This window comes from Vespa crabro, chromosome 10 (genome assembly GCF_910589235.1).
Source record: "Vespa crabro chromosome 10, iyVesCrab1.2, whole genome shotgun sequence".
In the NCBI taxonomy this organism is placed as follows: Eukaryota; Metazoa; Arthropoda; class Insecta; order Hymenoptera; family Vespidae; genus Vespa; species Vespa crabro.
In genome coordinates this window covers 4,181,521-4,209,426 of record NC_060964.1, presented here as the reverse complement: position 1 = coordinate 4,209,426, position 27,906 = coordinate 4,181,521, and the positions used below count along the sequence as shown (strand labels likewise).

At 30.5% G+C, this 27,906-nt stretch overlaps 5 protein-coding genes across 18 annotated transcripts; 1 reads left to right on the top strand and 4 right to left on the bottom strand.

Annotated features, from left to right (window-relative positions):
* Nucleotides 1-98: 98 nt before the first annotated feature.
* Nucleotides 99-11,600, bottom strand: LOC124427489 (DNA polymerase alpha subunit B). 3 transcript variants are annotated; one of them, XM_046970467.1, is made up of 7 exons: nt 11,399-11,600; nt 10,650-10,872; nt 10,495-10,561; nt 2,369-2,469; nt 1,503-2,288; nt 1,174-1,389; nt 99-1,063 (listed from the first exon to the last, which is right to left on the bottom strand). In XM_046970467.1, the coding sequence occupies exons 1-7, from the start codon at nt 11,475-11,477 to the stop codon at nt 757-759; spliced, it is 1,779 nt and encodes a 592-aa protein (XP_046826423.1). In that variant the 5' UTR covers nt 11,478-11,600; the 3' UTR covers nt 99-756. The 3 variants fall into 3 exon arrangements, with proteins under 3 accessions (XP_046826423.1, XP_046826424.1, XP_046826421.1); XM_046970465.1 differs by having other exon boundaries at nt 100-1,063; nt 10,495-10,564; XM_046970468.1 differs by lacking the exons at nt 10,495-10,561; nt 10,650-10,872; nt 11,399-11,600 and adding an exon at nt 2,718-3,114.
* Nucleotides 11,601-12,009: 409 nt separating this feature from the next.
* Nucleotides 12,010-15,129, bottom strand: LOC124427486 (dipeptidyl peptidase 3). 2 transcript variants are annotated; one of them, XM_046970460.1, is made up of 4 exons: nt 14,951-15,129; nt 14,304-14,601; nt 12,475-14,242; nt 12,010-12,375 (listed from the first exon to the last, which is right to left on the bottom strand). In XM_046970460.1, exons 2-4 carry the CDS (start codon nt 14,577-14,579, stop codon nt 12,215-12,217), a joined length of 2,205 nt encoding a protein of 734 aa, XP_046826416.1. In that variant the 5' UTR covers nt 14,580-14,601; nt 14,951-15,129; the 3' UTR covers nt 12,010-12,214. The 2 variants fall into 2 exon arrangements, with proteins under 2 accessions (XP_046826416.1, XP_046826415.1); XM_046970459.1 differs by lacking the exon at nt 14,951-15,129 and adding an exon at nt 14,740-14,940.
* A 672-nt stretch (nt 15,130-15,801) lies between these two features.
* Nucleotides 15,802-21,142, top strand: LOC124427492 (protein enabled homolog). 8 transcript variants are annotated; one of them, XM_046970482.1, is made up of 9 exons: nt 15,802-15,938; nt 17,967-18,094; nt 18,184-18,400; nt 18,526-18,679; nt 18,753-18,867; nt 18,985-19,038; nt 19,119-19,277; nt 19,398-19,522; nt 19,614-21,142. In XM_046970482.1, exons 2-9 carry the CDS (start codon nt 17,998-18,000, stop codon nt 19,806-19,808), a joined length of 1,116 nt encoding a protein of 371 aa, XP_046826438.1. In that variant the 5' UTR covers nt 15,802-15,938; nt 17,967-17,997; the 3' UTR covers nt 19,809-21,142. The 8 variants fall into 8 exon arrangements, with proteins under 8 accessions (XP_046826438.1, XP_046826441.1, XP_046826442.1 ...); XM_046970485.1 differs by having other exon boundaries at nt 15,810-15,938; nt 17,977-18,094; XM_046970486.1 differs by lacking the exon at nt 15,802-15,938 and adding an exon at nt 16,081-16,204 and having other exon boundaries at nt 17,977-18,094.
* On the bottom strand, nt 15,871-17,094 carry LOC124427493 (DNA repair protein RAD51 homolog A-like). The gene is made up of 2 exons (XM_046970489.1): nt 16,953-17,094; nt 15,871-16,806 (listed from the first exon to the last, which is right to left on the bottom strand). The coding sequence occupies exons 1-2, from the start codon at nt 17,055-17,057 to the stop codon at nt 15,871-15,873; spliced, it is 1,041 nt and encodes a 346-aa protein (XP_046826445.1). The 5' UTR covers nt 17,058-17,094.
* Nucleotides 21,143-21,207: 65 nt separating the features above from the next.
* Nucleotides 21,208-27,492, bottom strand: LOC124427484 (probable ATP-dependent RNA helicase spindle-E). Of its 4 annotated transcripts, none has more exons than XM_046970456.1 (11): nt 26,940-27,492; nt 26,800-26,863; nt 26,385-26,591; nt 25,992-26,301; nt 25,405-25,862; nt 24,945-25,311; nt 24,683-24,849; nt 23,381-24,559; nt 22,169-23,308; nt 21,733-22,070; nt 21,208-21,650 (listed from the first exon to the last, which is right to left on the bottom strand). In XM_046970456.1, the coding sequence occupies exons 3-11, from the start codon at nt 26,583-26,585 to the stop codon at nt 21,512-21,514; spliced, it is 4,299 nt and encodes a 1,432-aa protein (XP_046826412.1). In that variant the 5' UTR covers nt 26,586-26,591; nt 26,800-26,863; nt 26,940-27,492; the 3' UTR covers nt 21,208-21,511. The 4 variants fall into 4 exon arrangements, with proteins under 4 accessions (XP_046826412.1, XP_046826411.1, XP_046826410.1 ...); XM_046970455.1 differs by having other exon boundaries at nt 26,800-27,100; nt 27,191-27,492; XM_046970454.1 differs by having other exon boundaries at nt 26,800-27,492.
* Between the last annotated feature and the right edge of the window lie 414 nt (nt 27,493-27,906).

The window sequence follows — 27,906 nt, the reverse complement described above, 5'->3', positions numbered from 1 at the left end:
TTATGGGAGTTTAAATAGGATCAAAATATAGTTTTAAATAAAATTCAAAAAAAAAAAAAAAATCACTTTCTACATCTATATTAGCGATCAAACGTCTATTTTTTCTTTTTACTCTATTCAAAATGTACAAATTAAATAGGACGAATAAATGCAACAATGTTTATTTTCGATAAAATTAATAATTTTCAAATAGAAAAACTATATGAACAAATATTTTAACAACATCAAAAACAGATCATGTAAGCGAAATAATTTTGTCCAAAGGTTCAATTCTCAAAACATATATAGCACACATCTGTTTCAATTGACTTAAATATTTGTAAAGTATACATATCGTAAGGAACGCAATAAAAAGTGTATAGATTTTTATAAGTCTTATATACTTATCTATTTAAAAATCGTAATAATGAAATTAAACCTGCTCGTAACACAGTTCTTATTTAAGTTTCATAATGGATTTTTATTCATAAGATACATTACCAATTGATAAGAAGTTACTTCTATGTAAATTGAAGATACTTATTTTGCATATTATAAAAGAAGTACAACTTTTGAAGGTGATGCTTGAATCATAGGTAATATATAAAAGTATTTGAATGATATTTGTTTAAAAAGTGAAAGTGATCTTTTCTTTTTTTAATTGGAAAAAAATAACTGTACAAAAAAAAAAAGAAAAAAAGAAAAAAATGTAAATTATTTCCTTAAATAAACACATAACGTGATATGATAATCAAACAGATACTACGAATAATGTTCTCAAATTTTTCCTATCTCACAAGATACATTATGAGGATTCCATTGTTCGTTTGGTCTAATACACAACCTTGCGTACGTATACTTGATCGATCGTTCAGGGTTTATAACGAGACAATCATTGATTACGCCACAAAAATAACGCATATCCGATGGCAAAATCAATATATGCGGTTGTAGATCGAAGAAAGCGTATTTTTTCCACAATTTCGTATCGAGGTTTATAGCAGGAGGATAGGACGGATAAAAGCAACATTGAGACAATATGTGATCGGCTATGCGAATAAGTCTATCCGTTGTTGGCAGGTTTCTAAAAAAAGAAAAAAAAAAACGAAACAAAACAAAAAGATACATTAAAAATAATACGATATTCACGTATTTTTATATCGTATATAAAAAAAAAAGTCTAAAAATACTTACGAAATTTCTTCTTTTGCTATATGTTTAATACTATCGACCGATGTTATACCGATTATCAAACCTTCTATATCCAACATGCAAGGATCTGGCATCATATAAAGATTTTCACCATTTAACGGTATTTTGTCCTTATTAATGAGAAATTCGGGGGTTGGAAAAACAGGACTATGATGAACATCTCTATACGATGGTACCATAATAACTTTAACAAGTTTTCTACAACAATGAAAAGTATCATTTTAGAAATATCGCATAAACGTTATCTGAAGCGTTAATAAAATCCAAATGTATAATAAAAGGGATTACGAGAGAGGAAAAAAATACTGTACCCTAAAACATATTGCATAACTTTTACAAGCAATCTCTCAAAATGTTCTTGAAATGTTTCTTTGATCGAAGTACTCTTAACTTCTGGATGACTATACTCAACGAACGGTCCAACGAGTATTAATAAGTGAGGTTCTTCCTTCGCTACGCGCTCCATAATATCGAACAAAGGTTGATAACACAAATTATCCGACGGTGTGAACGGACCAACCGCGATCATAATATTTAAACTTTTTGTAAGTCTAGGTGGTTCGGGTTTACTAGCATAGCCTTTAGTAAAAAATCGTTTCGCATTTAAAACATTTCTCGTTGGATTTGTTCCTTCGACTGCCACGATTTGACCCGGATATAAGGAATACTGCTTTACACCGCTTAAGTTCAAAGATACGACAGATGTTTTATTATCGTGATACGACCACTTGCAACCCTCTAGCATGTAACTCGTGATATCGGATTTGGTATTAGCATCGCAAAGAATTCGGCCCCACGTTCGAAAATTTGTTAAACTTTGAAACATTACATCTTTCGTGTAATGTATATCGACGTTCTCTAATTTCGCCCAAATATTACACAAACGTTCTCCTACGTCACAACAAACGGTCCTGAGCATTGATCCTTGACTGTGAAGTAATTCGAACATGTACATTATGTTTGCCGGGACGCCTTCGCCTAATTGCATAATTTCCACATCGTAATCGAACTCTCTGTTCCACGATGAAATTTCTTTTCCAAAAAACAATAAAACCTTTCCCGTGTCGACGTTAACGGGATATCTGAACGGAGTATCCCTGAAATACACATTTTAATATTATACACTATTTTAAGAATAACGAATAAAATTGTTAATTTTAATTTGAAAAAAACTTACGCTTTCGTTACGTAACTGACGGGTGAAAAGTGCGCATCCGCGGCACGTACTTTACCATCTTGATTTTCCGACAATAACTCTGGACTTCGTAGCCTTTTGCCCTTTAAATGAAAAGAGAAAAAGATAAAAAAAAAAAAATTATCAGGCGATTAGGCAGAATAAATATGAAGAAAATAAAATTAATAGTAACGATCAAATAATAATATGTATTTATTACGATTGATGATAATAATAATGTTATTTTCTTGAGAGCTACCAATCTCGCTTTTTTAATATCCAAAACAGTCTGCCGTAGACGAGTATGTATCTAGTCACGAGAAAATAATGCAAACGTGCACCACATTCATACTCGTCTATGGAATCGCCTTTTTGTTCTGGCCATTTGAAACGCGTTAAACCTTGAAACACAGTGGTTCTCGATATGTCGACATTTTCCTTTGAATAAATTCGATTTTAGCTTAGATCAAAATCTATTATGATAAGTGTTATTTAAATTACTATATAATACATCCCCCTATGTAGATTCGCTTACTTATCTTTAGGGAGATCAAGTTTTATCAAATAAAAATTACATAAGCGAGAAAGAAGGAAAATAAGAAAATAGGAAAATCATAATAAAAAAGAAGATCATAATTACGAAGATTCGTGATAAAGCTTATGATATTGTAAGTAAATGGATATTGATCATTTTTAACGAATATCGAGAACCATTGTTATCTCGCAGAACCGTCGATGAAACTGCGATGTTAATACCGAACGTGCTTAATGAGTGTGGATCTAGTCACAACTTTATCGACTGTGCACTAGACCATCACTCATTCTGCACATCCAGAAAATCGATGTCTTCTTTCCTCCGCTTGGTACACCACCACCTTCTTCCTTGCTTTAATCCATTTTAGCATTCGGATCTACAGCGCGCATATCTCCGATTTAAACTCGGGAATTATTTCGCGATCGTTCGTTGCACTCACGATCGGCGGTAACAATCAACAGCATAGAGAGCACGAAAATGGAGAGGGGGAGAGGATATATTCGACGCATAACCATTACAACTCTAATAACGACGATATGAACGACGATGAACAACGATGAACGGCAAAGACGACAATCGAAGAAAAGGGTGGGCTATTTCTCGAGCCAACGGGAACGAAGCGAGGTTAAACTGCCGTTAACCTAAAGACTTTTAGTACTTGTTTTATTGCGTATTATTTCAATCAATTTCAAAGTATTTCTTCTCCCATGACTTTGCATTGAACGCGATTCCCTATGATTCGGTAACGATCGGCTACCTTCGGCTACTAATCAGTATAAAATAATACTTCCATTTTTTAAAATCATCGTCGTCGTCGTTATCGTCTTCATCGTCGTCGTTGTGGTCGAATAAGTACAATAACTTTGAGGGATTTCTGAACGATATTTGATTGAATGGATCTTGCATCCATTTAATTTGTTTTTCGAAATTTCGCGTCCGGCGAAATCTATATAGATAAAAAAGAAGAATGAGATGGGAAACATGAAATGAAACAATTTCGAGGATGCGGCAAACCAAAGCCTTTATGAATCGAAGCCGACGACCAAGAAAAAGATATTAAAAAAAAAAAAAAAGAAAAAATAAAAAAATAAGAAAAAAGAGAAAGAAAATAATAAAAGAGAGATTTCACACGGCTACGATTTCAGATCACGAAATTGCAAACGACCAGCCGATCTTCGCATATGTAAGTACGATTCCCTTTGCGCATTCGACCACTCGCGTACCTCCTATCCCCCCTACCTTCATCTTTCTCTCGTCGCTTCACCAACCACTTGCCCTCCCATCGCCTTTCATCCCCCTCGTCCCACGGTCATAAGATCGACGGATAGAGAGAAAGAGAGAGAGAGAGAGTCTAGAGGGAGAAAAAGAGAAGGACAGAGAGAGAGAGAGAGAAAGAGAGAGAAAAAGAGGAGCGTGAGAAATGACGTTGAACTTTTACCAGTTACTCGCATTTCACGATACAGAATACATGCCGGTATATACACACACAATGAAACAAATACAAACTATATAAATATCGATTTTTTTGCAACGAACCTATGTCCTTGACACGAGAAAAAAAAAGAAAAATCGAAAGGAGGAAGGCGTACGTGCTCGAGAAAAGGATGTTTAAAAAACGAAAGAGAAGGAGAGAGAGAGAAAGAGAAAGAGAAAGAGAGAGAGAGTGAGAGAGAGAGAGAGAGAGAGTGGATATACATGGGAGTGGGCAGACAGTTGTCGGTCAATTGCACTTAATTGGTAGATGCGTACGACTCACCGAGGAATCGTTCTTGACAGAAAGAATGACCATAAGACAACGTCCCGCGTTTCCTTGTGACCTTGACGACTACTACACCTATCTACCTATCTACCAACCTACCCATCTACCAACCTACCTACCTACCTACCTACCTACTTCCTCCTGTACCTCCTTCTATTCCTTTTTATTCTTTTGTTGTTTTTGCTATCCGAAAAAAAAAAGAAAAAAAAATTGTTGATCAATAACCTCGTAAAAAATAAAACACGAAAATAAACAGATTCCGGGATAAAATTGTTATTTGAAATTTTCCAACGAGTTAACATTAATCTTTTGCATTTTATTATTTGATATATCGTTTCATAATATCACCTAGTATAACGTGTTGATATCATACATTGCAACGCTTTCATAATCAACGATTAGTTTCAAAATAAAACATTGAGATAAATCTAAAGATATAAATTAGATCGCGAAGCATTCGACAGACAAATGACTGACAATGATATAGATTATCAGAATAAAAATGCCAAAGAGCATACTAAGGAATATTTATCGTCCGAAAATAAATTATTTCGAAGGACTTGAAAGAAAGACATTAGAAGGACGTGACATTGTTGTGACATATACATACATACATACATACTACATTGTCGTCGCTTCCTCGATTTGTAAAATTCATGGCTATTTAAATGATCGAAATATGTTTGTTGTTTGTCTTTGTAAATAAGAAATATGACGAATACGAAAGTAAATAAGAAGAGATCATAGAATATGTTTTAATATATAATACGTATAAATAGAACCAGACGAAAGTCAATTCTCCCTGTATCCAGATATTTACTCTTTCTTTCTTTCTTTCTTTCTTTCTTTCTTTCTTTCTTTCTTTCTTTCTTTCTTTCTTTCTTTCTCTCTTTTTTTAATCTTTTTCTCCAAATTAAATATCTCGACGCTCAATAAACGAGCATATTTCAGATTTGATCGAATTAATATCGAATTTTATTGATAACCGAACGTTTTTGTTGCGGGACGCGACAACAGAGGAAGAAACGAAAGTGCGCAGCATCTTTCGATGAAGATTTTTCAAATGGTTTGAATGAATATAAAAACACGATAGATAGATAGATAGATAAATCAAGAGAGAGAAAAAGAGAGAATCGTGTATATTAACAAACGTGAAATACATTAACTCCGAACATTATCGAAAGTAAGTTACATTCCTGTAAAAGGAGAATAATTAATGTATGAACGCGAAGTAAAGGGACGCGGCTCGAAAGAATATTCATTCTTGTAAGGATCATTTTGAGAAGTTTCGAGGACGAAAGTCGTTCGAACGTGTCTGCAACAGGTTGCATAGCTGGTGAGAAGAGAGCTGATGACGACGCCGCTCTCATATTCACTGTACGGTCGACGCACTCGCCTTTGCACGTACGCACACAGCAGAACATGCGGCATGCGTGCACGCGAGAAAGAGGGGGAAGGGAGGGAGGGAGAGAGAGAGAGAGAGAGAGAGAGAGAGAGAGAGAGAGAGAGAGAGAGAGAGAGAGAGAGAAAGAGAGAGAAAGGCGGTGCGCGTCCCTACTACTATCGCCGGCACGCGAACCGAGAATGCAAGGTTATCCACGAATATTAGATACACCTCGACATCGTGTACGCAAGTTATAACACGATTTATCGAACGCGCTCATTCGTTCCCGGGCCACATGTTGTCCGATATATATCGACGAAGACTCGTTTTACTTTCACTCCTACCACTTCATTCCTTCGTCGTCATTTGTAAAAGAAAAGAAAGAGAATAAGCGCAATCAGCTCCTATATATATATATATATATATATATATATATATATATATATATATATGCATCTTTGATTCGTAACGATTCACATGATCTTGAACGCAAAAATGTAAATTGGGAAATATATATATATATATATATCACAAGGAGTAACGAGTTTCGCGAGCAACAATGACTAAAATGAATGAGACTTTGCTTTTCGTAGAAAATCAGTAAGAATATGAACGACACCAATACGACGACAACGACGCGCGATAGGAAACATATAATCGGAAGAAATGCCAGTACTATTCGATCGAGGAGGAGGGGAATCAGAAAGAGACGGTTAAGGAGAGACAAATAGAATGAGAGAGAGAGAGAGAGAGAGAGAGAGAGAGAAAGAGAGAGATGGAGAAGACGCATCATGGAAACGAGTCGGTATAACGTGAGGCGTCACGCGATCCTCGTTTCGAGCGAAATAATTTGTTCCCGTGGGCAAAAGACGATGCTACGATTCGCGTGAATTCCAATGGCGAGAGAAGGACGTGAACAGAGAGAGAGAGAGAGAGAGAGAGAGAAAATCTAGCGAGTGACGATGAAGACAGCGCTATCCAACCGGAAACGCTCCTCTCGTTCGACGAAAGGTCTAGAGATTACGAATTGGAGAGGGGAGATGAACCAAACGGAATCTCAGGCCGTTGAAGAGAAATCTACCGACTCGATCTCTCTCTCTCTCTCTCTCTTTCTCTCTTCCTTTCTCTCTTTCTCTCTCTTTCTTCCTTGACGCGCCATGATTTTCCATCATCCTTAGATGATAAGAATGGAACGAACACATGTAAAAATGATCACTATGGATTCCCGCGCATAGAATACACACGCGAAATCAGGGAAACGAAAGCAACAGGTCGTCGTCGTCTATCCTGCGCGTAAACTCACTCACGACTACAGCGGCGCTCCATTATGGCCGACGCGCGAGCGAACGGAGCGACGTAGGACGCCGCTTTCGAAAGGCAACTCTCTATTATTCGTTTCGGAGACGATGAAAATAATTTAAATAATTCATCGAAGAATTTTGGATGATTGTAACAATAATGGTTTTTTTTTTCTTTTTTTTTTTTGGACAAGTCGAAATATCAAATGGAGAAGAATACTATTGAGAGAGGAAGGGGAGAGACCATTCACGACTCTCGCGCTCTCTCTCACTTTCTCTCTCTCTCTCTCTCTCTCTCTCTCTCTTTCTTTCTCTCGCAAATGATATTTTAAGGATAAAACACTTGGAAAGGAGAAACAAATAACAGAGGAACCACAAAGAAAATCAAAACAATTGCCACGACACGAACGCGCACATCCCGATACGAAAAGACATTTTCGAGTATGAAATAACAAAAAAAAGATGCTCTGGCAAGCTCAAATCGAATACATGACCGGTATCGGCGCATCGACGATGCCAGAGCCTGGCTGGGTCCTTGAAAACTGAAATCGTGCCCTTTGAAAGAAATCTGTTCGGCAGTTGCCATTGGAGGGAGAGATTCTCCTTCTCTCTCTCTCTCACACACTTCTCCTTCTTCCCCTTGCCAGCTCGTCATTCTCTCTTTCTTTTTCACGCGCACATACATACATACATGTCCTCCCTTCTCTCACTCGTTGGAGAAGAACATAACCGACCGCTCTCCATCTCTCCTACCCTTCCGCCTGTCTAGTGTCCTTTGTGGGAGAGCGTTCGAGCGAGAGCGAACCGGAGGGAGAGAAATAATGGCGGGGCGATCTACCTGGACGATTTTTATGGCGGGAATTACGGTGCTCGGTGAGATCCTGCAACGACAACGCTTCGTCTCACCTCACCTCGCAATGCTTCATTACGAATTGAGAAAACACCTGCACCAAGAAGATATTTCTTCTCTTACGAAAAGCGGAAGAATAAAATAAAAAAGGGACATAGAATAAAAAGGGATCTTTGTGGATTTTTGCCGATTTTCACGATTCAACTTACAATTATTTACCGTTTAATCACGACCGTGCATTTTCACGAGCAATCTACAAAAAGTTCGTTTACAATTGTGAATATTAAAATTCACTTTCGGTTTCCAATACTGGAAACCGAATTTATACTTAAGATCGTACGAAATAAAGATTTTGAAAAAGTCTACGTTAAATGAAGATGTACGTACGAAGGAAACGACTGACTCGTTAAATGATCACACGAGAACCGACCATCAACTTGACTGAAGAATAGCCTTATGGACGAGCGTGGAACCAGTGCCAGGGACAGTGGCAGTGGCCAGGGCTGTACTAAGCGATCAAATTGCCCCATTTATTCATCTAATAATATTCAACTATTTCTATACCATCGACTTTTGTTATTTTCTATTAAAATAGAGCAAATTTTGTCTTCTTTCCGGCATAGTTGTCGAAATGTTGCTACATAGATAAAACATTTTATAAATGGAATTAATATTATAATAAATGGAAAAAACAAAACAAAAACAAAAAATGAACAAAGTTAAAACTTAAAACATGTTTGTTCGTTTAAAAAGTCATTAAGCCATAACCATCGCTACACACTGCCTTAAACATTAAAATTTCTTTCAAAATCATTCGATAACGCTTGAATCAAAATCGAAAGGGCATTCCTGCTTGAATGACGATCTATGGACAGACACTCGAGAAAAAGAGAGGGGAGTCATAATAGGGCCTTCCGCGAAGAATTGGGTCCACAGGTAGAGTCCTTACGTCATTGCTACTACGGACCGACCGCAAAGAATGTGAGACAGTGTTGCCACAGCGACGTAAATCATTATTGTGCCAAGATATCAGATTCGATGCAACGATTCATCGGAACTTCAATAAAATTTTTTTCTTTATTTTACTAACTAATACAAAAAAGACTTATAAACAACGATAAAAAGAATAGATCGTTGGTATTTTTGTTGTTTAATATCTCTATCCATTTGTTCCTATATCGCATGAAACAAAATTAATAATTTCGTCAAAAATAACGATAAATACGTATAATGGAACCAATTATAACTACGATACTGATTCTGAGATTGCATTCGTAATTACGTATTTGACCAATAAGATTAAGTAATGACCAATAACTATTTCGATCAAAAATATGCAACTGTATTAATAATAGTTAGATTAGCTGGTTAGAAATGGCTTTTGGAACTAGGGAACAAATATTAAATTAAATGAGATACAATAATTATAAAGATAAACGCGTTTTATCAAAACAAAGTAAAAGGAAAGATGCGAACAGCAATGGCAACGTTCATCGATTCGGTTTTTCAGATCTTCCTTGCGATTCACGTGGTACTCGCAAAGATTCGTTGCAACGTTGCCATTCCGCTTCTTTAAATTTAAATTTGCAATACGAAATGCAAAACAATATTGAAATATCTCAACGAGAATAGTAAAAATATTACATTTGATCTAAAGAACAACTAATGGCGTGTAAAAAGAAATCATAAATCGAATATATCTTAAATCCATACAATATACGTATATTTCGAAATCTATAGATTTATAAATCTGGCAACAGAGCCGGAAGGCCGTTACGGAGGGGGCGGGACTATTGCAGGTTAAAGAGAGGGAGTAAAGAGAATGTGCAGTTTTCGAGCATCATAACATCACGAAGTTGACCGACAATGAAAATTTGAAAATGGGAATGTTTAAATGCAGACTTTAAAATATAAATTCTATCGTATAACAATTTTCTAAAAGCTTTGGTAAATTCGATAATAAAATTAAAATAAAATAAATGTGAAAATGTAAAAAATTCTATAACAAACTTCTATAACTCCTACGAATAATGTGAATAATGTGAAAGCCTATATTCTTATTTATTTGAGATATCGTAATAAAAATAAATTTAACGTTAACATTATTTACGTTCTAGAAAATAAGTTTATATACAAGATAAAACTGCTTAAATTGTGTTACATGGGATATAATATTAATATGTAATCTTTATAAAAAAAATATATTCGATATGTAAAATAAGAATATGCTACACTCTTTCTTATTATTATATGTATTTTGTTCAATTACTAAATTAGAGTAATATTAGATTTTATAAACTTACCATTGTTGTTGTTGTTGGTGTTTTGACTCCATCGCAACCATACATTTCAAGAATGTTATCGCTCTCACTACTTTACTTATGTAAGGACTTGTAAATATAAAATTATTATAAAATCATCAGAAAAAGAAAGAACTTTTTGTAAATTTAAAGGATACATTATTTGTTTCAACGAATCTGTAGTAACATTCTTTGAATTTAAAAGCTCTCCATTTCTGTTTACGTTATTACTCTTATCTTCTTTTTTTAATAAGTCATGCTCCAATTTTATTAATCGATCCAAAGTAATATCGACTTCATTAAATGTAGAAGTACTATATCCTAACCACATCTCCACAAGTTTTTCTTCATCCACATTGTATAAATTACAAAGTTCTATGCCTAAAAACATTTTTTTTCTTATTAGATTCAAACATTCTTAGCTATTATATTAATTTAACTTATATTTTAATGTCATTATATATTTGGTTCTTAATTGAAAATATATTTAGAGAGAAAATAATATAATCTTGCCTGAACTTGTTAAAACACATTTTAATGTATATATATTGCACTAAATACATAAGAAATAATGATATAAAAGCAAAAATAAAGAATATAATCATTATCAGTTAAAATATTTGTAGATAATCGAGGAAATGTTTATACGTGAAGATATAATTAGAAAATATTGTATTGCTTATCACTCTAATAGAAAATACGTATCTCAGAAGCTAGGTTAGATACTGAAAAAATTATACGATATAATAGATCGCTGTATTGATAATATTATTATAACCTAATTGCATTGAGCCGTAATAATCATACATTCAATTTTATTTCAAATGCTCAAAATGTAATAAATATAAAATTTTTAAATATTTTTAAAATATGAAATATTTAAAAATCATTTATAATAATTACTTACATTTGTCAAGAACGCCATTGTCTTCAACGATACATCCAAATTCTTGAAAATATTTTTGTAAATTTTCTATTTTATCCATTTTATTGATAGCGCCTAATCGTTCCTATTAAAACCAACGTTTCAATATTCCGACACCGCAAAACAATATATAAAATTGTACATTTTGCCGCGTACGCGAGTCCATATACGTATATATACTTTATCCATAAATCACCTTGTATAGGAAAGGTAGAGATATTTTGAATAAAAAATAGTTTCTTCTCCGTTCTCTAGAGTGCGTTATACTTCGTTAATATGAAAGCGTATTGATAGTCCAATTACATTCTTCAAGAGTGTCTAAAATGGACATTAAGTATGCTGTTCACGTGTCATATATATTCATAGTCGATAAATCTGTTTGGACAATTTTAATCTAAAACATTGTGAATTAAAACTATTTTTAGATTAATAATATTTTTATAAAGTTGATATCAAACACTATGGGTTAATGAATTTTAACTTTGGAGAACGTATAGAAATATTTAGAATAAGGTTACAATTCATAAGATAGCATTCATATTGAAATATTAGCGCATACGATGACTGGGTGACTAAATGATGATTACTTACTCTAAGATTTCATTTGTGTATATTTTTAACGGAATCATATATTTATTTGCACTTATAAAATATTTTCTTAATAAAACATATGAAATATTGTTATAAATATACGATTTTATAATTCTTAAGTAACATTATATGCGTACTTTTGTATTAAAAAAGTAAATATAAAAGCAATTATGATATATATTCTTATAGCTTTGTTTAATTTTTTCACTAATTAGTATTTTCTGATGTAAAGTAATTCTTATCCTTTTCCCAGAGTTGGATAAGTAATTCTGAAACATCGGCAGTAGGAAATCTTTCTATCCAAGATTGAATCAATCCAGAGAAAGATGGTTCATAGTTCTTTAACATCACATTAATTGTATCATTTTCTAAAATAATTTTATCACTCATATTAGTAAGCAAATTTTAGCAACTCATTTTTTTTAAATAACATTAGAAATATAAAAGTAATATATAAAAATACAAACCATTTAAGATGAATGTATTTGGTTGAACAAATATTTTTCTGGGTTGTTTATTGGCCAAAACTATTTCCCTCCAACGTGCCCATGGATATGGGCCAGAATCAGGTACTTCACTATATTTTTCATACATTGTTTTTGCAGCTTCTATATCAGCTGTACTTTTATAAATTTGAAGTTTCTTTAAAAACTCTCCAATTACCTTTCTTCCAACAGTTCCAATTTTAGATTTATCTAAAGACATTTTTAAATTTTTTCCTGGCTCAGTTTCAGTAATAGTAATAAAATTTTCCTCTGCTTCAAGACAAACTCTAAGTAAAACATATCTTGCTTGAGAGTGTGCTTGTAACCACTGTTTAGTAGAAGGTTCATACATTTCTAAAGCTTTAGCACAGCCATTCCATAGCAATGACAACCAGTTAACATAAATTATATCATCAATAATTTCATCTGTATAACCAAAAATACGTATAACATCTTTTTCTAAACTCAAATAAAGTCCAACTGCTTCTGCTCGACATTCTTCATATGACGATCCTAATGCACCAAATTTAGAATCATATGTTTCCCCAATTGTGAAGTACTTATCTACTAATTGTCCTGTTAAAGGATTTTTTACTGTTTTAGTATCAAAATTGAAAATATTTGGTCCAAGCTCCTTTAATAGTTTACCACTGCCATGACCAAGAAGTTCATGTAACCCAACTTGTACTTCAAAACTAGCAATTCTGTACTTGTTCATTAAGGCTATATCTTCATCTGATAAAAATGGTAATACATCTTGTTTCATATTAGCTGGTATAACATTTCCTAAGGAAACATTCTTAAATCCTTCAGACTGCCTAATCTCATCATAATTTGGGATATTTATTCCTGCTGGAATACCTGAACTTGAGAATGTTAAAACATCTAATGAAGTAAAATCAGGTCTTAGGAATTCATCTTTTTCAAAATCTCTACTCCAAGGAAGCTTAGGAAGAAGCTCTTCTGCTTTATTGACTAAGTTAGTAAACTTTTGAGACATTTCTCTATTAACCATAGCTACAAAGCCTTCAAATTCTGCTCTTTGTCCTGCTGGATCTCTATATGTTTCTATAAAACCAATATACGTTTCAACGGCTGGACTTTTGTCTTTGATCCAGTAACGAGAACCATTTTTATGATCTTGTAATGAACCTGTTTTAAAATGATCTATGTATTTCTCCAGCATTTTTTGTTCTGTTTCATTTGCTGCATACTCCTTAGCTTTTTCAAGGTTTTCATTAACTAATTTTAAAATTGTATTATAATCTCCTCTTGTAATATTGAATATAACTCCCTCAAAGATTTCCTGTGCTAAAGTTATCTTTGGATCATCTTCTTCCAATTCAGAGGCTAATCTTATCTCATATAGATTTGTATTTTTATTATTTTCAGAATCATTGGATGATATTACACTTTTAAAACATCTTGCATTATAGGACTCCAATCCTTTAGATTGCATAAATCTATTAACTAATTCTGCATCTTCATGTGTACAATTAGCAGAGAAATAAGTGGTTACACCTTTGTCACTCAATCCTAATGTCTTTAACCTATTTTCTAAAGAATACATCACATCGTGAATATTGTCCCAAAGACTTTGTATTTCTAATGAATTTTCTTTAAAAGCTTTTGAAGCTTTTACAATTATTTCAAATTTATTTTTAGGTAAATTTGGTATTATTTTACTGTCACCAAAAGACTTATAATTACCACTATTTGATAATATTCCACATACATAGACCAAGAAAGCCTAAAAATAAATATAAAAATATAAATAAACTGTAAAAATAATAATGATGTAATATACTTACAGTAAATTCATTTTCAGAAATGCCTGCCTCTAGTACAGTTTTTTTTAAATCGCTTATAGACTCGGAAAGAAAAATTTTATGTAAAAGAGCAAAAATTAATGGAGATTCTTGTGAAGTTTGTAATTGTACGATAAGACCACCATTCCATGCAGCCTGGCTTAAATAGTGTGCGTACAATTTTTCCTTTAAAGTTAATGACTTAAAAGCAGTTTCACATTCTAACGAAACTACAGGCTGATTATTTGGTAAAGTATACAAAGATATATCGTCACTCATTGTGTTACAAGAGTAATATCGGCTGTAATAAAAAAAAAATACTTTTAAATATCGATAAACACTCATTCATGAACATGTCATCGCAAGGAATGAATCGAAAGAAATTTAATTCAAAGAAGTTTAATTCTTTGATTTAAATTTCTTCGAAAGTTTAACCTACCGGCTTATTTTCGATTTAATTGTTTGTAATTTAAAAATATTTGTCGGAAAATATACTCGCGTAATATTTAATTTTCGAAAATCTAAATGTATCAACAGATTTAAATTGTATAATCTGAACATTTTCCGAAACCAAGCCGGTGAAGGTCGAACAACTAATATAAAGTAATGCGATATAAGATTTAATCTCTTGTAGAAAAAATGTATCTCACTCAGTATTCTACTGGTTATGTCTTTTAGATTCTCTTTTTTATATTTTCTTTATATGCATATATATGTAATAATATGTATTATTTGTTAAATTTGATGAATTTCCAAATTAATACTTTTATCACAATAAAACAAAGAGATACTAGTTAACTATAAGTGACAATGATGACTGTTAACTACACTGCGCGCGCATATTTCCATTTCTATAGGGAAATATTTCGAGATTTTTTTTTTATCTATTGTAAGCATTGTTAACTTTATCATATTGCATATAATTCAAAAATGAGAGATGTAAAAGGAGAAGAACAATTGTTATTATGCATCTTATGTATTTCTATTATATATTTGAATATAAATTAATTAAAAAATAAAATTGTTAATCTTTCAAGGAGAACGAGTTGACTTAAAAAAATGTAACTTTTCTTATGATCAAAAAAAAAAAAATAAATCATTTATGTCGCACTCATATCACAAAAGCATTTTACCTTTCTATTCTTTTTTTTTTTATGATTATTTAATTTATCCAAAAGCTCACTATTTACATTTGTGTACCATTTTATTCTTAATTAAAATAAATTTTACGCATTTATGCCGATTATAAATCTCCGTTTAACAGGTTAATCAATAAACAATTTTATTTGTTATAGATATAGAAGCTTTTTATAATAAATCTTACAAATTTGTATAAAAAGTATGCATTACTATCTTAAGTTATTTATTCTATGGATAGTGAACACTTCCTGTTTATCATTTATATAATACTTATTCAAATCTTATTCAAAATACTAATTTACTTATATTAAAAGAACAAGATATTTTTATGAAAAATAGTATATAATTTATCTTAAGAAAAGCTGAATTTAACAAACTTGTCAATTAATATTGTTACATTATTTAAAATATAATATTGGCATGAAATATATTATTCTTTCACATCTCCTATACCATCTGCATTTATAGCAAACATTGCTTCACTTTCTGGTAAACAAGGTGAATCATAGATCTTACATATTCTTGTTTCTCCTCTACCTTTACGTAAATACAATCTAGTTGTACTCGCGTGTGCTATGATATTACCTCCAATAGGTTTCTTTTGATCACCACCGAACATAGAAGCTGCACCATCAACTTGAGCTACTACTTGATTAGTTATAACAACTGCTACACCATGTTCATCTGCTATTCGTAACAACATCCTTAAAAATCTGGCTAAATGATTTTGCCTAGCTGATAATTCACCTCTACCAGAATAATCAGTACGATAAAGAGCTGTTGCACTATCTACAATCAACATAGCATATCGGGATTCTGTCATCATTGCACTAGCTTGTACTACTAATTGAGTTTGATGATCTGTATTATAAGCTCTAGCACAAGCGACATTATCAAGAACAGAATCACCAGCAATTTTGTATCTTTCAGCAACAGCAATTAATCTTTCTGGTCTAAACGTTCCTTCTGTATCTATATAAAGGCATTTACCTTCTGCTCCTCCCATATCTATAGGTAACTGACAATTTACTGCTAATGTGTGACATAATTGAGATTTTCCTGTCCTAAACTCTCCAAAAATCTCTGTGATAGAACCTGTTTCAATTCCTCCACCTAATAATCGATCCAATTCTGTAGAACCAGTAGTAACATAAACAATGTTTGCACGTGTTTGATGTATCTCTGTGGCACTCTTAAAACCCATTACCACTAACTTTGATGCTTCTTGCAATATTTTATCTGCCTTAGCTTCGCTAATACCTTTGATAGAAATAAGATGCTTCTTTGGGGCATATGCTACTGCTTCTACAGTGTGGTAACCAGCTTCTTCTAATTTTTTAATATCACCTGCTGTAATTCCATTTCTCTAAACAAAAAAAATAGATCATAATATATATATATATATATATATATATATATGTAATGCATTTATATGTTTAATATAAAATATCTTAAAAAAAAAAACATTTTTATATTTTTTGCATATCTTATAGGTTAAAAAATATAACATACTTCCAGTGTTTTTATCAATTTTGCTTGTGGATTATAATCATCTGTGTCATTATCATCGTCTACTTCATCATCTCTTTCATTGAATGCTGATGCAGTAGTGGACATTGTTTTCTTTTAAATTTATATTAAAGTTTCACAACTATATTCAATGCACCAAATTCGATCAGAATGAATGAAAATGAAAGAACATAAATGATTATCTCATTTCAAAATACTTATTGTCAATATTAATGACAAATATAACTCTTCTTTATATATTACTTAATTAACATAATTATTTATGAACTTAAACGTGAACAAATAGTAACGAGTTTATTATTAAATATTACTTTCTTTTTTTATAAAAAATTGCCTTTATTACAGATATATCACTTTTAAAATCAAATCGGTTGATATATGTATCTCTATTGCCGCCATGTAAACGCGGTACATGCTATCATGTGGTTATAACCTGTATACTTTCCGACTAGTAAAGACAGTAAAAAATGATAAAATCAAATATATAAGCTATATTTGTATGATTGGTTAGACTTCAAAGAAAAATGAAAAAACGATGATTTCATAAGCTAAACGAACATATTAATACGTATTAGTATAGAATTGTGTTCTTGTTATTCAATAATAAATTTTCATGAAGAAAGATATGTATATATTGATTTAAATATATTATAATGAATTTTTATATGATCTTAAACTAAATAAACAATTCTTATTTATTTAAAAGAATTCTGACAGTAAATTTTAGGTTTTGGAATAGTGAATTAATATATTTGAATATTGGCATATATTCTAATCTAATAAAATTATTAGTCTTGGTATAAAGGTTAAATATAATTAGATAAATTATCAAAATAAATTAATTTTAAAAAGTTAGATTAAAAGTCATATTAAATATTAATTCGATATTGTTTTGTAATAATTTCAAAAATATTAATGTATATATAAAGTTTAACTTGGATATTGTTAAATATCCAAGTTAAATAATAGAGAAAAACAATAATTAAATAATAATAGTTAATAAAAGGTAAACTAGTACAGACAAAAGATGCCTGCAGTAATAGTAGGACCACCTCAACGTAGTGAACAGATGTGGCAAGCTTTAAAGACACATATTACAAGAGAACGACAACGAAAAAAACAGGGTATAATTTAGTTTTATTAGTATGTGTATTATGTAAATCAAAGTATAATTAATAAGTTAAGGAGATAATATATTTCATAATTTTGATAGAACAAGAAGCTGATGCAGAAGAAGAACGTCAGAGAAAAGAGAGAGAACGTCAGCAAAAGCAAGATGTTATGACTTTAGGTGAAACACGTGAACAAATATCTAATCTTGAAAATGAATTGGCACAATTAAAGGATGAAAAGCATCAATTATTTTTACAATTAAAGAAAGTTCTTAATGAAGATGATAATAGAAGGCGTCAACTTATTAAGGAAACAAGGTTTGTACTTTTCTATGTTTCTCTCTTTACATTAAATAAATACTTCAAATAGAAATTAACATTTTCTATACAATTTTAAAGATTTATATCTTTATGTTTATTTAAGTATGTTTTTATATATACAGGGGCTGTTCTGAAGTATTAACAGCAGTTGGAGGATATCCTGGTACTGTTTCTCAAGTAGTACAGTCTCCACTATTTTTACCATTACCACGTAGCAGCAGCCCTTTATATAACAAAGTAGCAGTTGGTGCACCAACGCACACTCTCCTACCTAGTGTATATATAATATTTCTAATCATGAATATTGTAATACTGTATACATTAAATTACATATATTCTTTCATTAAAGGGTCCATTAAAAAGATCACATAGTCCTTCACCTCCACCAACAGCTTCTCCATATCATGCTGGATATGGATATAAACCACCTCCTTCTATTTCAAGTTATAATCCACCTCCACCTAGTAAGTACATTTAATAGAAGAATTATGTAATGATTAGTTTCTTTTAATTACGACTGTCACACAATGGTGTGATTTATTTCATTCAAATTAGCAAATAATTTTGATTATCCATTATAGAATCTGAGGATGCTGCTAGAAGATCTAATGATTCTAGAGCTGTACTTTGGAATAGTCAGTAACTTTGAAATCTATTTTGATTATGTCATTTAGAATTACAAAGTATAATGTATTTATTAATTTCATTATTTTAGAAAACAATCAATATTCTGCATCAAACTTCTATTCTACACCTACTGGACAAAGTGTTTATAGTTATTCTGCTCCAACTTCACAGCAATCCAGAGAACCTGAACTTGCAAAACCAGTATATTTATCAGGAAACAGAGCAACATTATCTACACATCAGACAGGTATTTTTCAATTTTTTTTTTTATTAATATCAAAATAATTTATCTTAGAAATCTTTCATTTAAATAATATAGCATATAGAAATTTTTGAAATTAATAAAAATATATTATACTTTTTATAGCATATGTAACTAGTTTACATACCCTAGAACATAAAGGTGCATATGCAGAAGATAAATTTTATCTTCGCCCTGGTAGTCATGTTACTGTACACGGTGGTGCTATGCCAATTCAACAACCACCACAAGTAAGAATAACATTATATTACATTTTAATTAAAAAATATCTAGTTTATTAATATTACAAAGCTTTACGATATATCTCATTATTTTGATAAGACATTTGATTTTGTTTCAAAGGGAGCCAAAACAGGTGGTATTACTTCTGGATATCCAGTACGAGCACCTCAACCACCACCTGGACCATATCCTCCCCCACCTCCTGGAACTTATGTTAATGCATCAGGCGCTAATATACCTGGTCGTTTATTATATACACAACCTGGTGCACGTTATTTACAAAGAGAGGTATAGAATTAACATTTAAATATCTATGGTCTATAATGCATAATTAACATACATATTTTAACCCTTTGCACTTGAGGCCTTTTTCGCTTGTGCGAACCAACAACTCGAGACGATTTCGGTCAAATTAGGAAAACATTTTACAAGTATTTTAAAATCATTTATAAACAAACAAACGTATACAAATAATAAAATTTCATCAATTTATTTATTTTTATATCGAAAACAACAAAATTTGATACATATTACACTCTGTAATTAGTTGTCGGATGATATTTCGTAAAACAATTCCCAAGATGCATCCTAGGTTTATCAGGACACGTATCGCAGTAATACGTTACTTACCACCTACCTCCAAGCGTGTTACGGTCAGAGCAACTTTTGTAGTCCCTTTTTGGCTCTTTTAGTACTATATGAAGCTCCTCATTTAGTCGGATTCATTGGAATGCGACGTAAACGCTCACGATACTGACGATATGATCCTCTCAATTGGTCAAATATTTTTAGAAATTGCAAATGGCTGAAGGGTTTTCCCCTTTTTTGGTTTTTTCTAGTTTATACAGAATATAGGAATTGATCAAGTAAATTTCCGTACCCCAAAGGAAAGCTTACGCCGCCATTTAAGCGATTTTCGCAGAAAATACGTTGATGCGCCCGATCAATACCACCCATATATTTTATATAATTCAATACAATATTGAATTTCTTGGCCATTATTTCCACACCACCTCGTGTAATCCTTTTGACCGTCGACATTCCTGTGTCACCTTTCGTAGTCAAACAAGTGACATATTTACTGCCAAGACTGTTTCAAACGAATGGTATGATGAGACTAACTAAACTGAGCTAAGATTTGATTAAAAATGTACGCAAATTGTCAAAATTGGCACGAAAATATTTCTGAGAGAAATATCTTAAATAAACAGATCAAGTTACAAAAGACCGTAGCAACGTCGCTGGAGTTAACACTTCAAATTTACCGAGCGTCACTCGAGTGCAAAGAGTTAATTTAGCTTACATATTATGAAGTATTTACAGAACAAATATGTGAAAAATAATATACGAATTCATCTATCAAACAAAAAATATTCTGTAATAGCAAATCTTTATAGTAAACTGTTAAAATTGTATAGAGATATATATTTATATCTTATACATTGTGTACATTATTATTTCTCAAGTACACAAAGAGAGAGTTTGATATAATTCAATTTTTAATGTTATCGATTATTTTACCATATATACCTGTACCAATATGTATTAAACAGTAAACTTTTGGTCTGTAGCTAAGTCAATGGAAAAAAAAAAAAAAAATAAAATACAATAAAATAATATAATACCAATTTTATCTTTAATTATTATTTATTTGAAGAAAAATATCAAAAATTAACATAGATCACAGTCTATTGTATTTGTTATAATACTACATAATATTGTTTTATATTATTATAATATATATTGGACAAATAATATTGCATATAATACTGACACGAATGTACATGCTAATGTACAAGTGTTACTAAAATAATATTTTCTCCATTTGCTAATAAATAACTAAAAATATTTCATTTTTATTTTATAACATCATAAAAATATATAAAAAATAAAAAAGTAATTATGAGAAATTATACGCTAATTCAAATTGTATTAAAAATTAAAATATTAAGTCTTTCGATTTACGTTGTTAGAAATGTTCTGGCAAATATGAATGTTCAAAGTTTAATATTCCATTTTTTTTCATTTTCTCTATGTACCAGTGTATACAAATGTACACGAAGTTGTAGAACACTGTATATAGTTACTTTACAGAAATCGCAGTAAATTTCAGTATTCAGTAATTTTCGTTCATCTCTGCATAGAAAAATATATTAGTATTTGTTTAGTAATATAAAACGAGATTAAAATACAAAAAAATATTTTTATATCAACTTACTCTGAAGCTAAATTACGTAATTCCTTAATATGATTCGTCATTTTTTCGAGTTCATCATTTTTCTCTTCTAATTCTAATGCCCAATGTAAACTGTAAATATTATTTTTGACCATGGTCATTCTACTAGGCTGTAGAAATAATAATTCATCATACATTCCCCATTTATAAAAGTTCATCAACATTTCAGGATCTTGTTTTTTTCTACATTTATCCATAAGTTTGGATAATATTATTTTTATTTTATTTTGATAAGAAATTATTTCTTCAGAATTATTATTTTCTTCAATTTTTTCGTTAATATGCATGCCAATATTCATCCAATGTCGCAATCTATTTATCTGTAAACATGAATTTTATAAAAGAATTTGAAAATAAATATAATTTCATAAGGTAATATATAATAAGGTAAATATATAATATATAAAAATATTCTCACATCTTGTAAATCATCAAATGTTATCTCAACATCAAAATATATTTCCATATCACGTTCTGGGAAAAGGCTCTCTTTGGTAGAACTATCACATCCTAATCCACATAATGCTCCAACATAGTACGTACCAGAAGAATTACGTCGTAATTCCATACGTGGTGTAAAAATTAAAGCAAGTAATGCTGTTAAACCAGGAATGGCAGGTATTAAAGTGGTATTACGTAATGTTAAATTGCTACCATTTACACTTTGGTTTACAGTTCCAGCCACTAAGAGATGTTTTTGTTGTTCCTTCCAATTACTATCCAGAAGAACTGAATTAACTGAATTCGTTTCGATGATAATTTTTTTACCTCTACCAGCAATTGTAAGATGTCGTAAAGAACATTCGAGAGGAGAAAAAGGACCACGTAAACGTACTGTTGAGACCCATTTCGAGTCTTCAGGAAGATCAGGATAATCATCACATGAATTATAATCTTCGTATTGCATCTTCTCATAATAAAGAAGTTGCGTTGCACTCATATTTTCATATTTTTTTCGTAACTCATTGTTCAATCGTGATAAATAACTTTCTTCTTTATGCATTGCTAATTTTTGATCTATTAATATTTGGTTGATATTAATTTTGTTCTCTGTAGTTACAGCTATCAATGTTAAAGCTATAACATTATTAACAACAGAATATATTTCACCAAATATTTGTTCATTATTTTCAAGTAATTCATGAAATTTGTTATTAGCTTCCTGAGGCCAATGTATCTTCTGGCTATGTGTTGTACAAGGTTGAATATTAGCTAAAACACATTCCAATGCTAAAGCAGGTATTTTCATAATATCTTCACAATATGTAATTTGCCGTATATTGTTTATATGAATTTTTATAGTTTGACCTATATCAATTAATTGGCATAAAGCAAATTTGTTATCAGATTTTTCGATATAATTTGTAATTACAGCACGATAAAATTCTACTTGAAGAGTTTTCTTGAATGGAACTGCTACAAGAGTGTTAATCTCTGGAAGATAATCGAATTTTTTTAATGATTTTTCTCCTTCATTCAGAAATTTTTGTATCTGCCTTACTTTATCATGTGTATCTTTATCATTTATATGTATCCAAAAATGACCAGGATCTATGACCTGTAAATTATATACATATAAAAAATACTGAGTTTTTATTAATTAAGTGAATAAATTAATTCTTATACTTACATTTATTATTTTAATTGGAATATATGAAATATCAAGACCTGGAAGATTTGGATTATTATAAGCAGGTTTTTTGCATTCTTTTATAGAAATATTATTATTAAAAAATATTGACTTGTCTTCAAGATTCATTTTTTTTGCCAAATCAAGAGCGTCATTTTCACTTAAAACAGATACTTCAATAGGTATATTACATTGTCTCATTTTAATAGATCTATATACTGAAAGTGGAATTTTTCTTTCTTCATCTGTATAACTTTTACTAAATTGAAGATATATACGCGAAGATTTGAAAGAAACGTTTACTTTTCCGACAGAAGATTTAAAACAATCCTGGAAAATATTTTGAATTTTGCGTGCATACAAAAGTCCTGGCTGTTTCAATGGCCAACCTTGCAAATATACTGTATTTGTTAAGTCTAATCCATTCAAGATCTTATGACCCTCTTTTAATTCTTCAACATTTTGGTGTTTAACAAAATAATTAGGATAAAATGCACCAGCAATTACAATTTTTAGAACAAATGGTCGTACTTCATCATCCCACCTAACTTTATTAATTCCAACACTTTCAGTTATACCAAATTTTTTTAATCTTTGAGTCACGTTATACACGAGAGCTTCAATTTCACGCAATACTTTTATTTGTACAAATTGTCTTTGTGCCCATCTCTTTTCCATAGCATTATTATTTAAATGACGATTTGCTTTCTCATTTGTCCATACTTTATAAACATTTAGAAATGCTATACAATCACTTTCTGAATCACAAGCCCAACTAAATTTTACATTATAAGCTAATAACTTTTTTCCAAATGGGCTACAAAACATATCCTTCACAGTCATACTACAACCAATTATTATCATGTCTCTTAAAACACTGAAGAGATGACCTAATACAATCAATTTAGTAACATAAATATTTAATGGTAGAGCAGCCATTATACGGCCGAGATCTGTTAATTCACCATCAAAGAGTTGTGTTTTATCATTATTGTTGAGTAATGCACCAGATTCTTTCAATAAGAGTATAGTACGCTCTAAGTTACTAAGATCAGGTGGATCAAGAGATAAAGCTAAGATAGCTTTAGGTTCACCCATGTTTAGAACTTTTGCCTGAAGCACTAAGTTTTCAAGAGGAGCTCTCAACATTTCTGGATTTCCTTCATCACGTAGTACTGTCTGTCATTATACAAAAATAATATTCAAAATAATAAATTAATTAATGATTAAATATAATCTTCTTGCTAATACGTAAAATGTTTTTTTTTTATTTCTTTTCAATAATTATAAAATAATACTTACATCATAAAAATTTTTTGGTACTAATCTATATACTCTTCCATCCATTATACGACCTGTACGACCAGCCCGTTGTTGACAATTTCCTTTACTAGCCCAAGAAAGTTCCAAACATTGAAAATTAGTTTTTGGGTCAGTCACAAGTTGTTTTATTAAGCAAAAATCGATTACTGTAAAGAAAGAGTATATTTTAATTCAGATATTTATTATACTTTTTAAGATACTGGTGAGTTATATTTAAGATATTGGTGAGATATAATCATACCATACTTTACATCAGGTACAGTAATACTACTTTCAGCAATATTTGTTGATAAAATAATACGACGATAGCCTTTTGGAGGTTGTTCAAAAATTTTGTGTTGTTCTTCATTTGTAATTGATGAATGTAAAACAATAATATCCCATTTAGAGTTTTCATATTTTGCAGACGTTAACATGTTATGCATTTCTTCTATTTCATTAATTCCTGGCAAGAATACAAGAATTACATGTCTATTATATAACCCTGTTTTACTATCGTATGCATCATCCGCCTTCATGTCAAGTTCATCAAGAACAATTACTATGTGTACACAAAAATCCATCATACTTTTTGTTACTTTTGGTTCATCTCGTGATATTTCTGGTATCTATGAAATATATAATAGTTTTAGTGTAAACATTTATAGATATACAAAAATGTATTTATATTTAAGAATTATTAAACTATATTTGTTACTTACTGGTCCTAACATACCAAGTTGACACAGATAATAAATGTTTATGTTAAAGTAAGTTCGTTTAGCAATATCAATGACAGGTGCAGCTTCAAGTTTATTTCCAACAGGTGATGAAAAATATTTAGCAAATTTTTCAACATTAAATGTTGCAGACATAAGTACAATCTTCACTGTACGTGAATTTGTCCGTAAAAATTTTCTTACAATAAGCAACAGAAAATCCAATTCCTGATCACGTTCATGAATTTCATCTAGTATAATATGAGTATATTCCAACATATGTTTCGTATTTATTAATTTTTGTAAAAGCACACCAGTTGTACAATATGTTAAACGGGTATCTTCAGATGTATTGTTTATCATGCCTACTTGATATCCAACAAGAGTTCCTACAGGCCATTCTCTTTCTTGACTAACTCTTTTTGCAATACTAATAGCAGCAATACGTCTAGGCTGTGTTACTATTAAAAATTCAAATAAATAGTTTGTTAATTGTTATAAATAAAACTGATATTTTGATTTAAAATTCTTAATAGAACTATCTTTTATAGAATATTATAATGTGTTAATATGGATAAAAGATAAGTCACCTATGATGTTACAGTGAGCTCTTTTTTTATAACAAGAATCTAGTATAAATTGTGGTACTTGTGTTGTTTTGCCACAACCAGTTGGTCCCTCTATAATAACTACAGGATTGGTATCAATCATTGAGATTATACGGTCTTTCATTGTAGTGATAGTTAAATTCGTTTTTGGACGATAGGCAAAATTAAACGTTCTATATACATTTGTTAATTTTTCATTATTAAGTTCTTGTATAACAGGATCTGATCCTGCAGATACTGCATCCATTTTAGGTCCCGTCCCACAATTATTTGATATGTGACTTGCAGTAGACTTTATTTAATAGATTATACAACCATAAATTAAATTTTTTATTATATATAAAGTAAAATAAAGTAAAAAAAATAATAAAATACCTGAAGAAGTTCTTTTTCTTCCTTCTCAATGTATTCCTGTACATAATCGGTACCAGTTGCATCGCTTGTAGATATTGGATTGCTATCTAATAAATTGTCTAATAAAGACATATCACGTGGTTGAAATCTTTCGCTGTATGGAGGTGGTAATTGGATTTTTTTTATTTCTTTATTTCTTCTAAAAATATCTAAGTAATCCATAGTGTCCTATTGAAATTTTGATACATGAAACAATTGAATTATTATTGTAGGAACTTGGTGCGTGTGCATCAATGTTTTTTATATATAATACTAGTCTATATTTGCTTTGTTAAATCATATGAATATAAAAACAATTATTTCTTCTCGATATTATAATTTTATTACACGTAATATTCTTATTGATTAATACAGATTAATACAGATTAATACTAACCTTCTGTTTGATTATAAAAGTATCGCAAATTCTTCTAATATTGGTCACAATGTCAGGTTTCTAACTAACAAATGAATTACGTATAAGGAACGTATTTCTTTTTCTCTTTTATATTATTTTCATTTATATATTAAACCAACCAATGTAATTAGCACACATGCACTTCAATGTCAAATATCAAAACAATAACAAATACCGCGTTTATAAAAATTTATGTAAAAAGTTCCTTTATCGCATATCCATAATATATCACATATAAATAGTACAATGAAAAAAACCAAGTTCAAACAGCTAGGGAGAACTAAAGAAAGACAAAGAAAAAAAACAAAAGTGTTTATATATTTAAGGAGAAATAATTTTGATTACATAGAAATTATAAAGTAATGCACACCATGCTCGATCTCCATGAAACTTTATCAACTGGTACCGACAATATAATTCAAAACATGAGCCCTGCATTATAGAAAATTATTTTATTTTTCAGATTTTTGCAGTAGTCAACAAAAAATTAAAATAAAATAATAATGAGAATCAATAATAATATATTTAAATATTGAATGACGAATTGGATATATAAAAAATGAAGAGTAATAGAAGATGAATTGTTTAGAATAATATTTTTATTCATTTGAAATATTGAAGGAACTTTTAATTAATCTATTCAGAATTGATTTCTGTTTTAGGAAATATCTAAATTGGTAAGATTCAATTTTATTCTTTTGAAACTGTGTTATCGTCATTGTTGTTTTCATATGTGAATTATAGTATGTGTATATATATATATATATATATATATATATATATATATATATATATATGAGTGTGAAATAATTATTTTATATGTTTAATTGGAAATCATATATTATTTTTAGAAAGTAATAAAGTTAAAAATTTCTTATATTCACAGATGATTGCTTATTTATTATATGAAATTCACATATAATTTTGATTGTTTTTTGTCTAATTATAAGGTGGTTCAGATGTTTTATGTTCACTGTTATATTATGTTGCTGATATGTTTTATGAAATTTGTATATTATTTTGATTTCTTTTTGTTTAATTACAAAATGGTTTAGATATTTTATATACACAGGTAGTTATGCTGTT